At 39.2% G+C, this 19,341-nt stretch overlaps 4 protein-coding genes, 3 non-coding genes and 1 pseudogene across 12 annotated transcripts; 5 read left to right on the top strand and 3 right to left on the bottom strand.

The window, feature by feature from the left end:
- Positions 1–2,213: 2,213 nt before the first annotated feature.
- On the bottom strand, positions 2,214–5,536 carry LOC137730840 (bZIP transcription factor 29). Its single transcript, XM_088685895.1, has 5 exons — positions 5,265–5,536; positions 3,901–5,152; positions 3,681–3,813; positions 3,486–3,570; positions 2,214–2,567 (listed from the first exon to the last, which is right to left on the bottom strand). The coding sequence occupies exons 2-5, from the start codon at positions 5,070–5,072 to the stop codon at positions 2,374–2,376; spliced, it is 1,584 nt and encodes a 527-aa protein (XP_088542021.1). The 5' UTR covers positions 5,073–5,152; positions 5,265–5,536; the 3' UTR covers positions 2,214–2,373.
- Positions 5,537–6,971: 1,435 nt separating this feature from the next.
- LOC137720397 (small nucleolar RNA snoR64a) lies at positions 6,972–7,050 on the top strand. The gene has a single exon (XR_011066510.1). It is a non-coding gene; the product is annotated as a small nucleolar RNA snoR64a (small nucleolar RNA).
- Positions 7,051–7,172: 122 nt separating this feature from the next.
- On the top strand, positions 7,173–7,266 carry LOC137720410 (small nucleolar RNA snoR20a). The gene has a single exon (XR_011066512.1). It is a non-coding gene; the product is annotated as a small nucleolar RNA snoR20a (small nucleolar RNA).
- A 43-nt stretch (positions 7,267–7,309) lies between these two features.
- LOC137720331 (small nucleolar RNA R38) lies at positions 7,310–7,391 on the top strand. Its single transcript, XR_011066496.1, has one exon. It is a non-coding gene; the product is annotated as a small nucleolar RNA R38 (small nucleolar RNA).
- Positions 7,392–7,841: 450 nt separating this feature from the next.
- LOC137748224 (protein BASIC PENTACYSTEINE6) lies at positions 7,842–10,435 on the bottom strand. Of its 3 annotated transcripts, none has more exons than XM_068488339.2 (3): positions 10,231–10,435; positions 9,338–9,512; positions 7,842–9,196 (listed from the first exon to the last, which is right to left on the bottom strand). In XM_068488339.2, exons 2-3 carry the CDS (start codon positions 9,404–9,406, stop codon positions 8,243–8,245), a joined length of 1,023 nt encoding a protein of 340 aa, XP_068344440.1. In that variant the 5' UTR covers positions 9,407–9,512; positions 10,231–10,435; the 3' UTR covers positions 7,842–8,242. The 3 variants fall into 3 exon arrangements, with proteins under 3 accessions (XP_068344440.1, XP_088542301.1, XP_088542300.1); XM_088686175.1 differs by having other exon boundaries at positions 9,338–9,470; positions 10,231–10,373; XM_088686174.1 differs by having other exon boundaries at positions 9,338–10,144; positions 10,231–10,368.
- Positions 10,436–11,808: 1,373 nt separating this feature from the next.
- Positions 11,809–13,849, top strand: LOC137741014 (DEAD-box ATP-dependent RNA helicase 27). 3 transcript variants are annotated; one of them, XM_088686471.1, is made up of 7 exons: positions 11,809–12,091; positions 12,226–12,510; positions 12,694–12,732; positions 12,809–12,913; positions 13,011–13,073; positions 13,174–13,223; positions 13,300–13,849. In XM_088686471.1, exons 1-7 carry the CDS (start codon positions 11,864–11,866, stop codon positions 13,511–13,513), a joined length of 984 nt encoding a protein of 327 aa, XP_088542597.1. In that variant the 5' UTR covers positions 11,809–11,863; the 3' UTR covers positions 13,514–13,849. The 3 variants fall into 3 exon arrangements, with proteins under 3 accessions (XP_088542597.1, XP_088542596.1, XP_068336927.2); XM_088686470.1 differs by having other exon boundaries at positions 11,813–12,091; positions 13,386–13,719; XM_068480826.2 differs by having other exon boundaries at positions 11,831–12,091; positions 13,174–13,299; positions 13,386–13,618.
- Positions 13,850–15,233: 1,384 nt separating this feature from the next.
- LOC137741025 (uncharacterized) lies at positions 15,234–16,754 on the bottom strand. Its single transcript, XM_068480836.2, has 3 exons — positions 16,553–16,754; positions 16,220–16,390; positions 15,234–15,427 (listed from the first exon to the last, which is right to left on the bottom strand). Exons 1-3 carry the CDS (start codon positions 16,736–16,738, stop codon positions 15,344–15,346), a joined length of 441 nt encoding a protein of 146 aa, XP_068336937.2. The 5' UTR covers positions 16,739–16,754; the 3' UTR covers positions 15,234–15,343.
- Positions 16,755–18,234: 1,480 nt separating this feature from the next.
- Positions 18,235–19,115, top strand: LOC148691034 (histone H3.3-like; annotated as a pseudogene). The gene is made up of 3 exons (XR_015956162.1): positions 18,235–18,363; positions 18,483–18,559; positions 18,736–19,115. The product of XR_015956162.1 is annotated as a histone H3.3-like (transcript).
- The last annotated feature ends 226 nt before the right edge of the window (positions 19,116–19,341 follow it).

The raw sequence follows: 19,341 nt of genomic DNA, 5'->3' as shown, positions 1-19,341 counted from the left end.
AATTCGACATAGTTGAATTTAGTTAAATTAATTGAAGCGTTGTGATTTTTTTTATTTCTACATTCAAATTCAAATCGACATTTTATTCAAATCCAAATCAACATTTTTATAATTTAAATACTTTTGACAAGTGATCTTTTGCCACGTGTAAAGGTATTGAGCTTTTACATGTCAACGTGAATTTAAATCATGTCATTAGTTAATCTAACATCTAATCAAACGAAATTTATCGTCTAGACAAATAAATAATAATTTAAATACTTTTATAAAAGTAAATAATAATATAAATACTTTTATAAAGATAATCTTATCGTTTATTAAAAAATATTATAATCGAGCATGTATGGGGAAAAATTCGAGTAGATCACGTTCAAATAAATTTGCATATAAAATAAAAAATCCGGAAATGAATCTATCATAAATTTTGTAACAATTCATGGAAATTATCATTAAAAGATAAGGTTACCGTAAGTTGATTGATTACCAAAAGAATAATAATTTAGAAAGATTAACGGAGATTAGGACATAATCTACTTGTTCTCAATACAGTATTGGATCTTTCTTTACTGGAGATTGTGGAGGTTGAGTCGCTAGAACGCAACGGAAGATATCATTTTGCACTTCTTGCACTTAGTAGAAGCTAATATTAAGGAGATGTTGTTCGAATTCCGTCGCAACGACAGTTCATGTCGTTGCGACTCGTATGCTCGCTCATTTCGGGTAGAATATGTTCTGAGGAAAATTTTAAATACAGTAACCAGCATCCAACGAATCAAAAAAATGATTTAAGTTGTTGTTGATTCTAAAAATTACAAAGCCTAAGTGGCACGCAGCCCGAATAACTAATAAGCTAACTACGTCATTCGGTTGATGCGGGGCGTGCCAACTCGTCGGCCGAGCCTAGTCGAGGAGTACAATTTGTTGATGTTGCGTTGAGCGTGTTGCTGACTTCTTGATCTTGCGACTGCGGCCAAAGAAGGAACAAATCTCGACCTTTGGATTCTCGAGCCTGAAGACAAGGCTGCTAATTCTGCGAAGTTCATGAATCGTCAACCAGATTCGGCCACAGTGATTATATTCGTGGCGGTATAAGCACGTCGAATTGACACCAGACTATATGGACACAAATACTCAAAGGTGATGTATGTCTTGATGGTAAATGTGGTTCGGCCGTCAGAATGTCGAACTCTGAAACTCATTTGTGAGTATCCAATCATAAAATCACTCGGCGTACAATGTGCCGAATGTCGTAACTCGTAACACCTTACTTCCCCTATAAGGCTAATAAGATGACCTCTGCCAATAAGGATTCAACAACCCTTCTCGACCGAGACTTGGATAGATAACCAGTCGACCTCGATGCAGTGCTGTTTATCCAAACTGAAAATGTTTGCCGGTTGCCTTCACAGTGCTGTTTATCCAAACTGAAGGTATGTTGGCGGAAAAAGAAAATAAAAATTCTCAAGATGTTTGAGAGGTTTGTGCAGGGCAATTGGGTGTTGAATTGGAGAGCTTTAAATGTTGTCTGCGACTTTGCATTTATAAGAACGAACTGCCTCACCCTCAAGTTGTAGCCGCATCACACGATTCTTGGAATATTACTCCAGGTAGAATAATCATCACTTAATCTTGCTGATTATCCTATACGCGCAATTGCATTAGGATAATTGTCCCTCATCACTCATCGCCCAACTGGGAGTCGTCACATGCATCATGATAGAATTTCTAAATTGCACGGAACCATAGATAGTCAATATCATCACCTCTACATGTTAGCCAAAGATAGAATCCTAATAGAACTCTTTACTTGCTGCATGCAAAATTAAAAACCACCACCTCATCCTCCATTGTTAGTGATAATCCACGTGCATAGCAAGCCTGTAGGTCTTTGGCTAATCCCAAAAGCCATTCTGACCACATCACCATTTCAATTTCATCTTTATCCCATGCATAGATTAATTGCATGAAATTAATCCAGTAGTAGATGCACTGCCGTATGTCGAATGTCTCCAATTAATTTGAATTGTAGGTTAGAGATATTATTTGCATCACGTTTATCTGGTACAAGAGAAAAACCAAGATAATTCACTATTAAAAAAAAATCATTATGATTAAAAATCATAATATTATCTCTTAACAATAAAATTATCTTAATTTCTTCATATGACGGTGTGAAGTTATGGTCATTCAACGGCCTTGATTGCACAGGCCGATGGTGTAAATTTGGGTCCAAACAGTTGCATAAACTTCATAATAATATATGCGTCGATTTAATTTAGACACTTACATATGGATTTAATATATGACATCATATTTTAAAATAAATTTCGGCACCAAAGCGACCAACACAAGCCAACGTTTGTGTTGGCAAACCTATTGGTTCAACTCGGGCTTGGCAGGAGCATTGCAGTTCTGGCGATGCGAAGGTTGTCGGTTTTGCTGAGGCTGCATGAACTGCTGCGGTTGCGTGTTCTGTTGAGTTTGGTTTGAGAGGTGGCCTTCTCCGCTGAGCTCTGCAGCGGCAAGCTTTAGTCGCTGGACTTCTCCGGTTAAGGCCTCATTTAACGCTGCAGCATCAAAGACACAAATAAAAGGAAGATTATATTATTAGTCCATATCACATCTACATCAGCAGGAATTGATCGTAAGCTAAATACGATGGTATGTGGTCACACAAGGGTATTTAATAGTTCAAAAGTTGCATTTATAAACGTTTTCCGACTTGTGCGGCGACATTCATCACCTGATATTCATATAAATATTGACACAAAGGGTTCGAGTGTTAATCAAGCTCTGCGGTAGGCAATTCAACTAATGGAAAATCATGAAGCTAAAATCTCACTACCACCCACCGAACTTTTTGAAACAGGAAAGGGGAGTGGACAAGGATCAATCGAGCTCAATCCCTTTCCCATCCAGGGGCCAGGGGCCAGGGCTGATTTCAATTTCACTGCATTATTTGGTCTTTCTATCAAGATATCGACTTTAGGTCAAAAGGGTTGTGTGAATACATATCCTGCATTCTGTTTTAAAATGATATCTATTTCAGTTAATATTTAAGTTGGTTACGCGAGTTCTGCATTTTTATCTACGAATACAAAGAATATCCCGATCTTACTGTTATCCTTTTACTTGATTGCTGAAACCAACTGAAAAGTTACTGGTTACAAGGTTTTCAGTAATTGGTAGAAATGAAATGAAAATCCATAGTCAAGGAAGTGGACCGTGGACTAACAAAGACATGAGAAAATAATGCTTATAACTGGAAAAGGTTAAACCGTTAAAATTATGTGTAACAAGAACAAGAGTTTTTAATCAAATTGACCTAGAGGTGAAGCTTAATAGCATAATTATGTATGCATCTGGAACTTTAAACATTTGTTTCGGTAGACGAGGTTTCACTAAAAATCATACAGTTTATATGGCACGTATGATAACTGTGATTTTCAGTAGATATATAAAGAGGTGAAGAAATAGCACAATACCATCTTTGAGTTTGGCTTGTTGTTCCAAAGATTGAAGCCGAAATTTCAACTCATTGTTCTCGCTTGTAAGACTCACAGAGTCTCTCTGGACACAAGTACAGATAATGCAGAGTCAGTGACCACCATACCATGAAGGTTAGTTTCAAAATGGTAAGAGGTAAACTTTAGAATCAGAACAACCAAAAAAACCCCTACCTGCAATGATGTGAATTGGGCAGACAAAGTGGTTGCCTCTGTCTGCAGAGTTTGCACCTTGTGTTCCAATTCTACTATATATCGCATCTTCCTCTCCTTGGAACGAGCAGCTGACTGACGGTTAGCCAAAATCCTGGATAAATTCATAAAACATGAGCAAATTCACCAAACAAGACATCCAGTACAAACAGATACAAGAGAGAAGCCAAATGCATAATACCTCTTTGCACGTTTGGGGTCTGATAGCGCTATCTCAGCAAGTTTCTCACTTTCCATTATCTTTTTCAGCTCAATTGCATTGAACTCACCACTTCCAAACTCCATGCTGAACTTGGCTGAGTTCCCATCAAGTGAAGTGCTGGGTGATTGTTGGCCTAGCGGTTTCAGTGGTTCATCATCAAAATTCAGATTTTCCATGTAACTATCCATTGAAATACTCCTGCAATGCCGAGCACTAGATACAACATCTCCGCTAGCGGTCCTCTTGAGTCCTTCTCTTCTCTCATTTGGAAAACCAGAACCTGGCCTCTGCACGCCTGCGCCGTTACGATTCCCATTTAGACCACTTTCCACTTCATTATCGCTACTCTCACCCCCATTTGTCTTCGAGGCACTGGCTCTGCTATCGATATCCTTGTCCTCATTACCCGACAAGTTCATTTGGTCAATGTTTTCCAAATTCATGTATGCATTAAACAAGTCATCCACAACCTCTCCCCCTGATTTCCTGTCGTCCACTCCCTCAGCATTCCCATTTGATCCCTGTTTCATCAACTGAATTGGCTTTGCAGAAGCCGATCCATCAAAACTTGTTCGGCGCCTAACAGGGATCAATTGCGGCGAAGGTTGATTGATAGCTGAGAATCCTAATGGAACATCACTGTTAGAGCGCCGGTGCCCTCTGCGAGGAGGAAGGCCGTCTCCAGCCCGATATGCAGTGCTTTCATTAACCGGTGAACGAAGCGTAGGCCCATGAGAGTTAACAACACTCTCCCCCATAGAAACATCAACAGAATTCTGGTCAGACAGAGAAGGAGCGGAGGGCTCGCGGTACGTCAAAGGGCTCAATGGGGGCAAAGAATCAAGCGAGAAAAAGGGAGGTTGAGACATAGACCTAGTGTGGGATGACCCTGAGCTGAAATTCTGTTGACCCAGCTGCCAAGAACCCGATTGAGGCCTCGAAAAAGGCATCGAATTGTGATTATTAGGGTGCGAAGGAGGAATCCCAGGTCTCTTACTGCTCTCAGGACTCATACGGAAACCCATTTGGGAGGGGTTGAAATTGGGAATATCTAAATTGCTGTTTGGCTTAGGAATCAGGAAAGACGACGACCCAAATGTTGGATTAGGCCGCTGTTGCTTGGCACTACCAGTTTCATCACTGCCCTCCATTAAATCTCAGCTAAAAAGCTCTAAAAACCTCGAATCATCAAACGAAAAACCATCCAAGTTTCCTACTTTTTTTATCAAATCTGAATAAAAAACAAAAATTCTCTAAACCCAAAAACCCAGATCGCAAATCAAATCAAACCCCAAAGAGAATCTGAAAAAATGGGATCAAACAAGATTATGGTTGCACAGTACCTGATCATAAAACCCTAGCAGCGGCTGCTGGCCAGATTTGGCTCTCAGTACAAGTGCAGAATGGATGATCAAATGTTAAAGGCGGTGATTTCAAAGAGTTTCGATCAGCTAAAAAATGTTAGTGTTGACTAAAATACAATGTTGCCACCGACAGCAAGGAAGCAGCATAGTAGGAAGAGTTCAGACAATCTTCACCAGACGCGCTTTTTTTTTTTTTTGTTTTTTTTTTAATCTTCTTTTTATCTGCCTCACCGGCTTCTTCTCCTTTAATTAAGGATATCAACAAAGATTTTTGTTTTATTTATGAATTAGACTTCACGAGTCATAACCAAACAAAACCACAGTGGGCACACAATGGACCCCACTAATTAATTTATTGATTACTTGTCGAAATTTCCCTGATCTTGTAATTCACGGCCAATTTGCTCTTTAAAAATTCATTTTACTTAATTACCCCTTAAATTTTATTGTATCTCAGCTTCCCTACTGTTAATGTTAAATATTATAGCAAGTGGTCATTTAGTACAGTGATGGAAAAATATTGTACCTTTACATGACGGCGTAGGGTTCAAATCCCGTCAATGACTAATATAACATCTAACTCACTAACATTATAGCTCGACTAAAAGTAAATGTTGAATATCAACACAAAAAAATTAAAATTAAAATAAATGAAACAACAAACCACCAACCTCCAATTTATCTATCTCGATTATCTAACCGATTCTAACCCCCTCTCCATCCACTCCCAACCTCGAACCACCAGCCATCCAAATTCCTTATCAAATTCAACCCCACCTCAAAATCAACTCCAACACCGTCACAACCCCGAGGGCTGGTTGCTCACCTTATTCTTTCCAAATTCCCAACCCAAGCCGCAAACCCCTTCCCTCATCCCCGCAAACCCAATTTCTCATAGCACACCCACCGCAACAGCTCCTCTCTCACTTAACCACCTGAGTCCAACATACCAGGTGATGTCAGGCTCAATGAACCCTCTTAAGGTGTGAACCACTTATATTTGAAACAACGTGTGACTCTTTTTTTATGTCCTCTAGCTTGTATCAAGCCAATTTTACACACAGTTTGATAAAATACGTATCAACAAGAGAACTTTCTTCTTCGCATACGTTGGAAATATAAAGTTGATAGAAAAAGTGGTTTGCTAACGCGCACATTTTTTTCCTCACGTCTAAACGGTTGAGATTTAACAGCTTTTTCTGAGAAGAAAAATGTGCTGGAGAGAATTATTACGAAGTAAAAGTGGTGTACAGCATTGCACTTTTTGGGCCTGATGTAGTATTCTAGGCCCACTTATTGACTGAATGATATTGCTATCTTGATACCTAATCATTATATGGAGGGTGGGTTCACTCAAGCCCCTAGGCCTCAAAACAATCTAATTACATCACAAAGCCCACTACTCAAAACACCTTAAATCGCAGCCGTCCGATCAAAACCCCCCAAACCCAAAACACCTTCCGAAATCTTTTATAAACGGGTCGACGCACTGCCTTTTCAGTCGAACTGTAAAACCCTAGCCGTCTTCTCTTCCTCTTCCTCAATCTTAAACTTTCCCTCTTTCGATTTTTTCTATGTTTTTCGGAGCTTACTTACTGTCGGCGTTCGATGTTCCATAAATATTTTCTCTCCTGTTTGTTTTCCAATTTGTTTTTGTTGGAGAAATCCGCGAGGCCAGTTGATGAAATCTTTTTCAACGGTTGAATGCTCGGATTTCGATTCGGGCATGTTGATACATTCTTAATTGAATAGGAAGATCTGATGCCTCTTATCTCTTCTTCGTCCCTTTTCTTTATTTTTTCTATTTTTCAAAGGTTTTTAAGAAGTATGAAACATGTTTTTTTTTTTTTTTTTTTTTTTAACGTTGTTTTGTTGATCGAATGTTTGGCCGGTGATGACTATGTTATATCGACAGAATCGCAGATTATAATTTGCGTAATGTGTTGATAGAAATTATCATGAACTAGGACGGTCTGAAGGCTCTGTATATTTTTAAAAAAAAATTTGGTTTTGTTTGATTTAATTGCTGTGGATGATGAGATCACAATATTAACAGTTATCCCTGTCTGACGTATGGATGCTGAAAACATGTTATCTGACACAGCTTAGCCAAAATTTCTATTTTTCTCTTGAGAAGAACAATGGACGGCTGGGATTGAAAGAACCCCAAGGATTTTTATTTCTCGCTGGAGAAGAATTGGACGGCTGCGATTGAAAGAACCCCAATGAGTTATAGGAGTACATGATTCTTCACCGTTGGATCCTTGATTGTTAATGTTAAATTTTTTTAATCCACGTATAATACTGGTTCATTTTTCCGGTGCATGCCATACACCTGAAATCCAATGTAATATCGAATTAACCATAGAATATAATTTCATAACACGAAAAAATAATCGGTAAGACAAGAAGCTTGAACTGATTTGCGCCAAACCAATAGCAAACACATGTTATTAAACGATTGGTTTAGTTTTCCAAAACTGAGAGTGCCAAAATCGCTACAAGCTCGTAAAAGTTGGAAGTGGAAATGATTGAACTGAGAAGGACATGCACAGATTAAAGCTCGAAATGATTCAACTGAGATGTATCAACAAACGATGGCCAGATACACAGATAAGATGTGGCAATTAGGGTTTATTAATACAATACAAACCCGTTTATTACAGGGGATGATCGGAGTCCTCGGTGCCAAGACTGGTTCGAAATGGCCCTCCTTCTTCCTCGCGTGACCAGACCGGCCTTCGCTTTCCAGAAAATCTTACTGCATTATCAACCTACTCTTTCTTCAAAGGCCACATTGCTCAAGTAGACGCCTACATTCCCAAATCATACTATTTCCAACTGTCTATTATTGGATCATTATTTCGTCCCGCCATCGAGCTGAAAATAAAATTCATACATGATCACTAGGTTCCCTTCTCCTACCTGACTCTGACTGCGCTCTACCCAATTTTTATCTACTTGATCGTGATGTAGCGATTTGTTCCATGCTTGGCCCAGTGGTCCTTGAGATCAACTGGGTTTGACAGATCATGGCCTTCGGCTGCAAGGCGGCTAAGTAGCTTGTTGAAGGCGCTCCCACTCATCTTCCTCCCACCTACACGGGCATGTCTTTTGTTGGGCACTGCCGGCAATGGGTACATCGACATTGTAGTTGTGCAACATGAGGATTGCCAACCCCCATTCCCCCACTTGTAGCATTGCCTGAGGAGACCAGTGCACGAGCACATGGGTGCCGGCATGGTTGACTCATCATACGCAACCTGGTTCAACCCCAGGTCCTGACATTTCCAATCAGACTTTGACACAACCACCTGCTTGTTAAGATCGTCACCTCCACTGCCCATATCCTGGCCACCCTTCCAGTCATGTAATTTATCAAATGTCATCTTATTTAAGTCTTCGCTCTCCCTCTTCACTTTCCTTGGAGATTTTGAAGGTTTCTTATTTGGTTCCACCGTCTTGGGCTCCCTTGGTCGTTTGGGCTGCCGTGACTTTGTAGGCACTGAAGCATCTGGTGGCATTGTGATGGAATCGCTTGTGTGCATATCCCTCGAACCATAAGAAGGTTCATTCATGTGCGGCATATGATGTACATGCTGCTGCTGCTGCTGCGTGTGGTGCACATGTTTGACCCCGCGGGAAATTTGGCAACCTGGTGGGCATGAAGATACATTGCCACTGTTTAAGGAGTTATCCCGGTACTGAAGAGTTGCAATGGCGCTGTCTCGTTCCATTATCGCACTATTTCGTTCTGTAATTGCTGCGTCTCGTTGCAGGAATGCCATGTCACGCTCTGCCAGGGCAGCCTTTTTCTCAGAAAAAGCCAAATTTCTTTCTTGAATAGCTGCATCTCTTTCGCCCATTATAGCCATTATCTGTTTCATTGATGGCTGATTGTGCATCAACCACTAAACAAAAAAACGAGACAAAATATCATCAGATAAGCATTGAATATGTACACAACGCATACCTCATGCAATAGTTTAGACTTGCCAATTCACATAATATTCAATTTAAGTAGCTGTATCCAGAAAATTGCTTCCACATACCTGACCCTGAGCTGCTTTATACTGATCTGCTTTGTGCCTTCCATTTTCGCGATGGCCACCGTCATCCATCTGAGATTAGTAAATAGCAACAGCTACAGATGCTAGTTTTACACCTCCGCTGCAAGTATAAACACTATGCTAGCAAACCATCAAACTCCCATTGAGGCTACATATCCTGCAGTGGATGCCCATTAAGATAAATGTTCACATTTTGTTTATAGATTGCAGAACCCTAAACGCGATTCCATACAACGTAAGTCAGAACAATCTAAGAGAACCCTAAACGCGATTCCTTACATATAACTCCGGCAACTTCATTGGTAGTCATGATTCCACAATAAAAAAAAAGGACTAAATCTAGTGTGGCAGACATGGAATTCAATTGATTTCATCTCTATTTTTGGAAACATTATGCAATTTACAGAGCATACCAATCAAAACGCACACAACTCCTTACGATTTTTCACAGATTGTACTAAAAGTAGCCAAGACAGAACAGCTAAAATCAGACTTCTTCCCGATTCTTAAGCATCCAATCAAATTTTAAACCAGGCTAAGATCAAACATTCAAATTCTTACGAACAGTAGCTTCAAAGTTCTAAGAACCAGTTCCTAACTTCCTAAAGCAGCACAAGCGAAGCAAAACCCTAGAAACCCCAAAATCTCCAATCCAATCACAAAAGCAAGCATCATTTCCAGAACCAAAACACAATCGTAATCGAAATTATGAAACACAAACCAAATAATTCCAAACTAATTCGAAGCTGCTCTGAAGAGCACGGCCTAAAACCAAGCTCCAAGTATAAACTGATAAAAAAGAGACCAAAGATATAATCTGCAGAAATGAAAAGAAATCGCCATGGAAGAAGAGGTGGAAGGGAATCGGAGCTTACCGGAGAGAGAGTGGGGGACTTCAGTAAAACCCTGAATATTGAGGAAGAAGATGAGAGGGAGGGGAAGGGGAATAGTCCAGGAAGAAGAAGAAGGAGAATTTTTCACTTTTTGTTTTGTTTGGGTGCTTTCTATCATCACTCTTTGAGAGGAGAGAGACGAAGACAGGATAAGTAGGACGTAGACTTCTGTACTGTACTCGAGTCTAGTGGTTTTTAACTGTCTATCTTACATTTTCATTTTTCTTCTACTGTTTTTCCTCCTCTTTTTTTTACCATCTTGCTGATTTTGGCAAGTATCGAACTTTTCACATATAAATGTAGAAGAATGCCATTTGACCAAATTCTAACTGACTACTATCCTGCTGTTAAAATAAATAAAAACCAAGTTCTAATAAAATAAATAGTAGAAATGATTTGTTGTTTTAAGTAGTTAAGAGCGTTTGCTTTTGCTTTTAAATTTTGTGTTTGAATTTTCTCCAATATCGCTAATCATAAACAAAATTATTGACCGAGTAGCATACATTTTTACTTATTACTGACCAACAAAACTTTTGTCATCATTTTCTTAAATTATCACACTCTCAATACAAAATTGCTTTGGAGGCAATAGACAATCTCAGTTGTTTGTCATGGTGATAGGAGTGTGTGGCGGTCAACTCGAGACCCCCTCACACCTCAACCCATACCCCTGGCTGCCTACGTTGGTCAGTGCCGCCTACGGGTCGCCTGAAAATGAATATTGATGGTTTATGGAGCTCTAATCGAAAATTTGGAGGGGTGGGTTTTATTGTGAGAAATGCAGTTGGTGATTTTGTTGTAGCGGCCTATGGGAGCTTCGGAGGTGTTTTGGTGGTGGCTAGGGGTTTTCAACTACTTTTGCATCGAGTGATTTGCTTCATGTTATTGTTGCATTGAATGATTATTTGACCAATTATTCTCCGATTGATAAAATGTGGAGGATACAAAAGACTTGCTTTCTATGATCACTGAGGTTAGTTGTACCTATGTCCGCCGCCAAACTAACAGCTTCACCCACCGCCTTGCCTGTTATGGCCTCGCGGTCGAGCTTCCTTGTGCTTGGTTGGATTCTACATTGAATTGCATAGTAGATTTACTGTTTGACCATTGTTATTAATTCAACTTGAGTCTTTTTTTACCACTGTTTTATACTCTTTGTTGGTTGAATGCAATACTCTCATTTTCATAAAAAAATTGTGGCTTGAGCTAGAAATTCAACCAAGTTTAGCTGTTATCTTGGGCTCGTGTTGTGGGTAGAGAAGTATGACATGACCAACGAAAAAAAATGCTTGAGTGCAACCATGTGTGTAATATTATGATCTATGACATCTACTAACATTTGGTCGAACTTGACCAAGGAGTACAGTATTTTTGGTCTTGTGAACATGATTCATGAAGATGTCAGCCTCTTGTCACATGCTTTGAGGTTGTTTTGCAATAGTTGGGCTTGAGCCCAAAAAGTAAAGTAGGTTATCGCAACGCAGCGGTTGGCTGGGGATTTAACGCCCAAACCCTACTAAGTCACAACTGTCATGTGTTATCTCTTAAGTAGAACACGCCATGCATAACGCATTCTTAGAGTTTCTGCTAGAGCTCGTCTGTTGAAACAGTCGCCATGACAGAACCAATCCCTTACGCATCTCCCGATGACGCCGCGAAGACGGAGAACAAGAAGAAGAATCGCAAGAGAAAGAGAGGAAGCAAACCATCGGAATCGAATACAACTTGCACGGAAGAATCAGAGTCTCAAATCCTTAATCAGACCGACAAAGAAGATAAAGGAGAAGGTGATTGGGAACAAGATAAGGATGACATTAATAAGAGACATCGTTTAAGACCTCAGGTACAGGGATCCAGCTGACTCTAACAAGAGAAGACGATTTCCGCACGCCATCAGTGATTTTTTTTTTTTTCTTTCTTGATTAATCTTTCGATTTAACCTAATATTTGAATCTGACACTGACAAGATATATATAGGTCACAGTAGACTATTGTAATGTGGCTAGTTCGCAAAGAATAGCTCTCCTATATTCTTTTATGGGGAAGCACCAGTATACGAAAGGGATAGTCTTCTTCAGTTCTTGTGACTCAGTCAAATTCCACTCTGACCTTCTTCGATCCCTTAATGCGAATTGCTTTGGTGTCCATGAAAAGCAAACGCAGCAGGAGAGGACAACTACTTTTTTTGACTTCTGCAAAGCAGAGAAGGGGTTCTTACTTTGTACTAATGTTGCTGCTTGTGGACTGGATATTCCTGCACTGGTATTTTCTTTTTCTTCATGCAATTCACGGCTACGTTCATGAATTTTTTGGTTTCTCATTAGTTTTGTTGTTGTTCGATGATATTGTAGATGACAATGGCAACGTTCTTACAAAAACTTTTCTTTGGTAACACTAAGCGAATGCTTGTGTTAACTTATGCTTCTTTTCTCCTTTTCTTTGTAGGACTGGATTTTGCAGTTTGATCCTCCAGATGACCTCATGGTGTCTAATTCCTTCTTTACTAGCACATTTCAACTAATTTTCGTATCCAGTTGTTTCATCGGATATCTGCTTGCAGGAATACCTAAGCGGGGTTGTTCGAAGAGCTCGAGGGGAATGCGAAGTAGGAAAGGAATTCCTTTTCCTCATTCTTGAAGAGATGCGAATTATACGCTTTTTGGAGGTACGATTGCCATGCTTCCCAGATTAGAAGCATGGAATATTGTCTTGTCAATAACTTTTATCATCGCTTTGAATTCCTTATTTCATTGTGTTTTCAGGCCGCCAATATCTTCCTTCGATCTCGGGTATTTAAGGTGAATAGAAAAGTGCAGGCTCAACTGGTAATTTCCTGTTTGTTAATGTAGTTCAGATATTGTTATCTATTTTTAAATTCCGAATTAAGGAACCTTAATTTTATGTATTGGTTTGATTGATATGCAGGAGAAGACGGTTGGGGACAACTACCACCTGCGCAAATCAGCAAAAGAAGCGTATGAATCGTATCTAATAGCATATAATTCACACTCCATGAAGGACTATTTTAATTTCGACCGGCTCGATTTGCAGGTACGTACACATCTTCTTCATGATCCATGTCATGTGTAAGCATGGCAGTTTGGTACCTTACATATTTTGTTTCCCAACAATTGCAGGGCGTTGCAGATTCGTTTTGCGTTTCGATACCCACACGCCAGAGGTGAATTTCAAGTTAGACGGCAGTGCATTAGAGTTGAGGAAGAAATGCTCAAAGGTAGAAGGGAAATTGAAATGGATTCGATGAGACTCAACATATACATCTCTATCAAATATTCTTCAAATAACTACTTTAGCTTTCCTCCAGAACTTACAAATATTTTTATCTTATATCAAATTTAATTTTCATTTATTCTTTCCGACTATGACCCATATGGTTGAAGTTAGGATGATTAGTACAGCAGTCATCCAAACAATCCAAACAAGAAATGAATGAAGAAGGCGATCATGTTATTTGAATTTTGTAAGGGAAGAAAACTGTGCCTAACGTATATAAATGGGTAATACTAGGAAGACCAAATGTTTACAATAAATTCTGTAAACCAAATAACGTGGTTGTTAATTGAATGATAAGTGTTGATTATGTGTTTATTTTCTATTAGTGAGCATTCTCCAACGTTTAAGTGAAGTAGTAGAACTCAATATTAGTTGAGTGGAGATAATGGAGAATATTAAAATTTTGGGCTACATCAAGCATAGGTAAGTTGCATTCCACATGCTGGAATGCAAAAGTTTATGCAACACTTTGCACGAAGAGGTTTAGCAATGGTTATCCAACGTTGATTGTAGTATTAGTTATCAGTTTTATTATTGACAATGACTTATCTTTAGAGTTTTCTTAACATTTGTTGTTTACAGATGTTGCAAAATGCTCCTGATAATCCGGAACTGAATGTCGTAATTTGAATATGATTTGTTGCTCGAACTCATTGTAACTTGATGTTTCTCTATTATTAAAAAAAATACATAAATGAATTATAATATGTAAACAGAAATATATACAAAGAACTTATAATATGAAAAATATATGAAGAAACTTTCATAAACTATAAGGGTGTGTTTGTTTCACCTTCTTAAGTGAGATTGGACTGGCTAAGATTATTGTTCTATTTGGTATGCTTGGGGACTAACTTAAATGTGACTATTCCGGACTCATGTGAACTCCGGGCCTCGTTAGGTCGTCCAAATTAGTCTAGCATTGAACCATGGGATTGCTAAGAACTCATTCCTCACAACGTTGTCTCATTCGCCGTTCCTCATCTCTCTGTCTCTCCCTTTCCCCGCTCTTGCGTCCTGTCTTTGCTCTCGTTCTCTCACCAATGCTTGCGTCCTTTCCCTCTCTCCTCGCCCCGAACCCAGATCACATCCTCTCCCTCTCTCTCTCCTCGTCCTGCTAGATGCCAAGCCAATCTGCACAACCCAACCCACATCACATCCTCTCCCTCTCTTTCCTTGTCCTGCTCGAATCAGTGTCATTGGGTATACAAGGAACAAATTGCAATTGCGATTTCGATTGAAATTGAGTTTCTGATTGTTTGTGTTTTGGAAGCTTTATCAATTCAAATAGAGAAGAAAGAAGTGGTTGCAAGTAGTGGAATTTGGACACAGAGATTTACCAATTGAAATGAAGGAAAAGCAGTGATTGGAATCTATGGAGTTTGGATAGAAAAAAAGGAGAGGGAAGAGAGGTTTCAGGCAAGAAAAAGAAATAGAAAAAGAAAAAAAAGAATTATTTTTATTATTTTTATTATCCTATTTCTAATTCGATACTGTATCAAACGCTTCACTAAATTAGTCCAGCTTAGTCTAGTCCAAGCCAGTCCAACTTAATCCCTGAAGCTAGTCCAGTCCAAGATAATCCGGTGCAACAAACGCACCTTAAATGCCTCCAATAACAAATCTGCATTATACCAATTAATTTGAGCAGGGCAAGTTTTGCGGTCGGAAGAACGACAATAAGCAAAAAATTACACAAACAAAACTCAAATATTTTAACTGTTTAGTTACATGTCCATCCTCACAAAATCTCAAGTTATCTGATATTTCAACCAGACGGGTAATGTGAAATGCAGAAAAGTCAGTCAGTACGAGCCTTCATCAAAATACTTAACTTACTAAGTATGAGTGCAGCAACTACAATGAGCAGGGCGCCTGCAAACCACTGTCAAACAAGCACTCTCGTTACGCAAATAACAAAAGCCAAGCAAGGTAAAGACACATTTTCTCAATGTTATCACAATGAACAATTATATGCACGCATAAAGAAACTGCGCCCAAGCAGTTGCATTTGTAGAGCTATAAAGAGTCTGAGCCAAAGAGAGAATATTTCATGGACAACTCCTCCATCCATCCATCACCGTTTGTGTGAAAAACGAATACTTGTTTCAGCCTCTTATTTATCGAAACCAATTTCTGAATGATATGATCTGTGAGCACATAGTTAGAGGCCTCCTAATGAAGGTCCAACATTTCTCACCACTTTTCTGCCCTAAGCACTTAATCCTAGGTCGCGTGTTTACTCCCGTGGTACGAGTATCAGAACCATCTTGATTCGTCCCAATGTTAACTAAACACGGGTTTTAGAAATTTAGAATTATTCAAATTATCGACTTCCCCTTTCTTTGCTAATCCATACAAAATAAAACAAAAATGTGCAAGTCCATAATCTAATACTTGAGAACCATGAATCATATCAACTACGGTGGACTAATTGATCCCGTACTCATTCTTTTTTTCCCTTACCCAAGCAATGACTTTCCTCGTTTCAAATAAGTAAACAATGTCGTATATGACAACAGTGTCATCCAATCATTCGCCTCACACATTTGTATACAACGAACACATTACGCAAGAAACTTGGCAGAGTTAATAAATTTGAGCATTTTAATCACGAAATAAATTAATAAAATTGCATTCAATCAACACAAAGTGGAACAAAAAACTATGAATTTACCTTCTCGGATAAGGGTTCTTGAAACCAAAAGTATCCAGCCAGACCAGAAATGAGGAAGTTGGTAGCAAAGTTCGTCGCTGTGGCTTGCAGAGCCGAGATACCTTTTAAGCTTTGCACAAAACAACCCCACATTGCCACGATGAATAATACCACGAAACCGTACTTTACAATCTGTGAAAATCCCCAATAAGTATTCACCTCAATTATCAAATCAAAATTTGACAAAAAAAAAAATATATATATATATATATATATCAAATCAAGAGATTATAGGGCTTTTGAGATGTAAATCCAACGGTCTTAAATTCGTGAAATTGAAGATTGGAAAGGCACCTGAGGACCGATGAGCTTCGCCGAAACGGCGGCGGAAGCGGCACAGAGTCCGGCTGAAGCTGCCCACGCGTAGCCCTTCTTCTTGCTAGCCTCCATCGAACCACCAAAGCTTTCAATTTTTCGGAGGAAGAAAATTAGGTCGAGAAGATTTAACCGTGTACGGAACGATGTCGTTTTCGTTTCCATACAACTCGGCCGAGTTTTCCCTACTCACGACTCGTTCGCAATTACTCTCACAATAGAAACACAACTCGGCTCTTCCCAAATAATAAGGAAACACAACTCGTCCACCTGGCAATCCACCAGTCAGCAAATTAGCCAATCAGAGACAAAGCACGAGGATTAGGATTTCCTAAAGGAAACGGATCCTCTCCAAAGGAAAACGGATCCTCTCCCTCTCTAGATCCATTTCATCAAATTCATCCGATTCTTAAATCCGAAATTTTAAAATTTGATCAAACAATTAAAATTATTATAATTTAAAAAAAAAATCCTCTGTTTGAGCTGTTGAATTAAATTTTAATAATCCAAATTTCATTTCAAGATTGGATAGATTTAATGGAAGGAATCTTTCCATTCCTAAAAATTTAACGTTCCCCTCCGAATGTCGTTAAAACTTGCAACCCACGTATCGACTGCCACTCCCTCTATAAATAACCGCTCTTTCATTCCCTCCATGCATCTCATTCCCAACTTCTCAATTACCTGACAAAGTGTGAAGGTCAAAACCCTAGTTCCCAATAAGTATTCACCTCAATTATCAAATCAAGATATGACAATATATATATATATATATATATATATATATATATATATATATCAAATCAAGAGATTATAGGGTAAAGCCAACGGTCTTAAATTCGTGAAATTGAAGATTGGAAAGGCACCTGAGAACTGATAGCTTCGCCGAAACGGCGGCGGAAGCAGCACAGAGTCCGGCTGAAACTGCCCACGCGTAGCCCTTCTTCTTGCTAGCCTCCATCGAACCACCAAAGCTTTCAATTTTTCGGAGGAAGAAAATTGGGTCGAGAAGATTTAAATGTGTATGGAACGATGTCGTTTATATTCCCATACAACTCGGCCGAGTTTTTCCTACTCACGACTCGTTCACAATTATTCTCACATCAGAAACACAACTCGGCTCTTCCCAAAAATAATAATTATACTGCAAAAAATAATTATAAAGAAACACAACCCGTCCACCTGGCAATCCACCAGTCAGCAAATTAGTCAACCAGAGACAAAGGCAAAGGGATCCGCTCCCTCTTTGGATTCATTCCATTAAATCCGTCCGATTCTTAAATTAAATCCTTAAAATTTGATCTAACGATTAAAATTATTATATTTTTTAAATTTTTTTTATTTGTAGCTGTTTTATCAAATTTTAATGTTCCAAATTTTGAGATTGGAAGGATTCAGTGAAAGGAATCCGGAGAGAGGATCCCTCTCCATTCCTAAAAGTTAATATTCCCCTCCGAATCCTAGTTGTCGTCGAAAACTTGCAACCAACGTATCAACCGCCACTCCCACCATAAATAACCGCTCTTTCATTCCCTCCATGCATCTCATTCTCAACTTCTCAATTACCTGACAAAGTGTGAAGATCAAAACCCTAGTTCCTCCCCTTTCGAAAGGTTCGAGTTTGAAATAGTTTCTTCATGTTCGTAATCTCTGGGTTCTGATCGGTTCTTCGTCTCTCTTATTTCAGATTTTTTTGCGTTTTTTGTGATTCATTTGTGAAGAAATGGCTCGTACGAACAGCTTGCAAATCCACCGGTGGTAAGGCTCCGAGGAAGCAACTCGCCACCAAGGTGCGTTTCATTAGGGTTTCTAATGTCTAGAAAATTTAAACTGATAGTTGCGAATGATTTTTCCCGAGAAACAATCAGTTAATAGGATCTAAGTTGCTGATTGTTTTAATTTTGTATAGGCTGCAATCAAATCATCACCCAGAACCGGAGGAATCAAGAAGCCTCACCGCTACCGCCCTGGAACCGTTGCTCTTCGGTATGTTTTCAACTCAATTCAGTTCAAATCCTATAAATCCTGTTCTTGAAGTTTATTGTATGTATCGTGTTCTTTGAATCTCATTATCTGAACTCTGGTCTTGAATTTTGGTACGTGCGTTCTTGAATTTGGTCACCTAAATCGTGCCCTAATTCAATGTTTATGATACTTTGCAGTGAAATTCGAAAGTACCGGAAGAGCACTGAGCTTTTTGATCCGCAAGCTGCCATTCCAACACCTTGTTCGTGAACTTGCGCAGGACTGCAAGACAGACCTCAGGTTCCAGAGCCATGCAATTCTCGCTCCAGGAAGCTACAGAAGCCTATTTGGTTGGTCTGTTTGAGGACACCAACCTTTGCGCCATTCATGCCAAGAGAGTTACCATAATGCCGAAGGACATTCAGCTCGCTAGGCGGATTCGCGGCGAACGTGCTTAAACATATTCGTATTATTTTCCTAGACAATTTGGTACTTTTGTAAGAATCCTATGCGGATTCAACTCTTTAAAGATAAAAAAATAATATGTTGGTAATACAAATTAATAAGAGTTTGGGTACGTGGAAAGGTCTACATCCTATAATTGAAGGGTATACTTTCATCCTGCATTAGAAGGGAAGCACTAATCACAACCACCTCTACACGATTGGGATTTGAAGCAACGGGAAAATAACCAACCCTCCACAATAGATGAAAGTTGGCTGCCATAATCCATTGCTTCTATAAGTGCAAAAGTTATCTGCTCACGGAAAATACGTGCAGCATTCTTGACCCTATCACCATCT

Source organism: Pyrus communis, chromosome 15 (assembly GCF_041283825.1).
Source record: "Pyrus communis isolate YQ-2024b chromosome 15, ASM4128382v1, whole genome shotgun sequence".
Classification (NCBI taxonomy): Eukaryota; Viridiplantae; Streptophyta; class Magnoliopsida; order Rosales; family Rosaceae; genus Pyrus; species Pyrus communis.
This window is presented reverse-complemented; position numbering and strand designations above follow the sequence as displayed.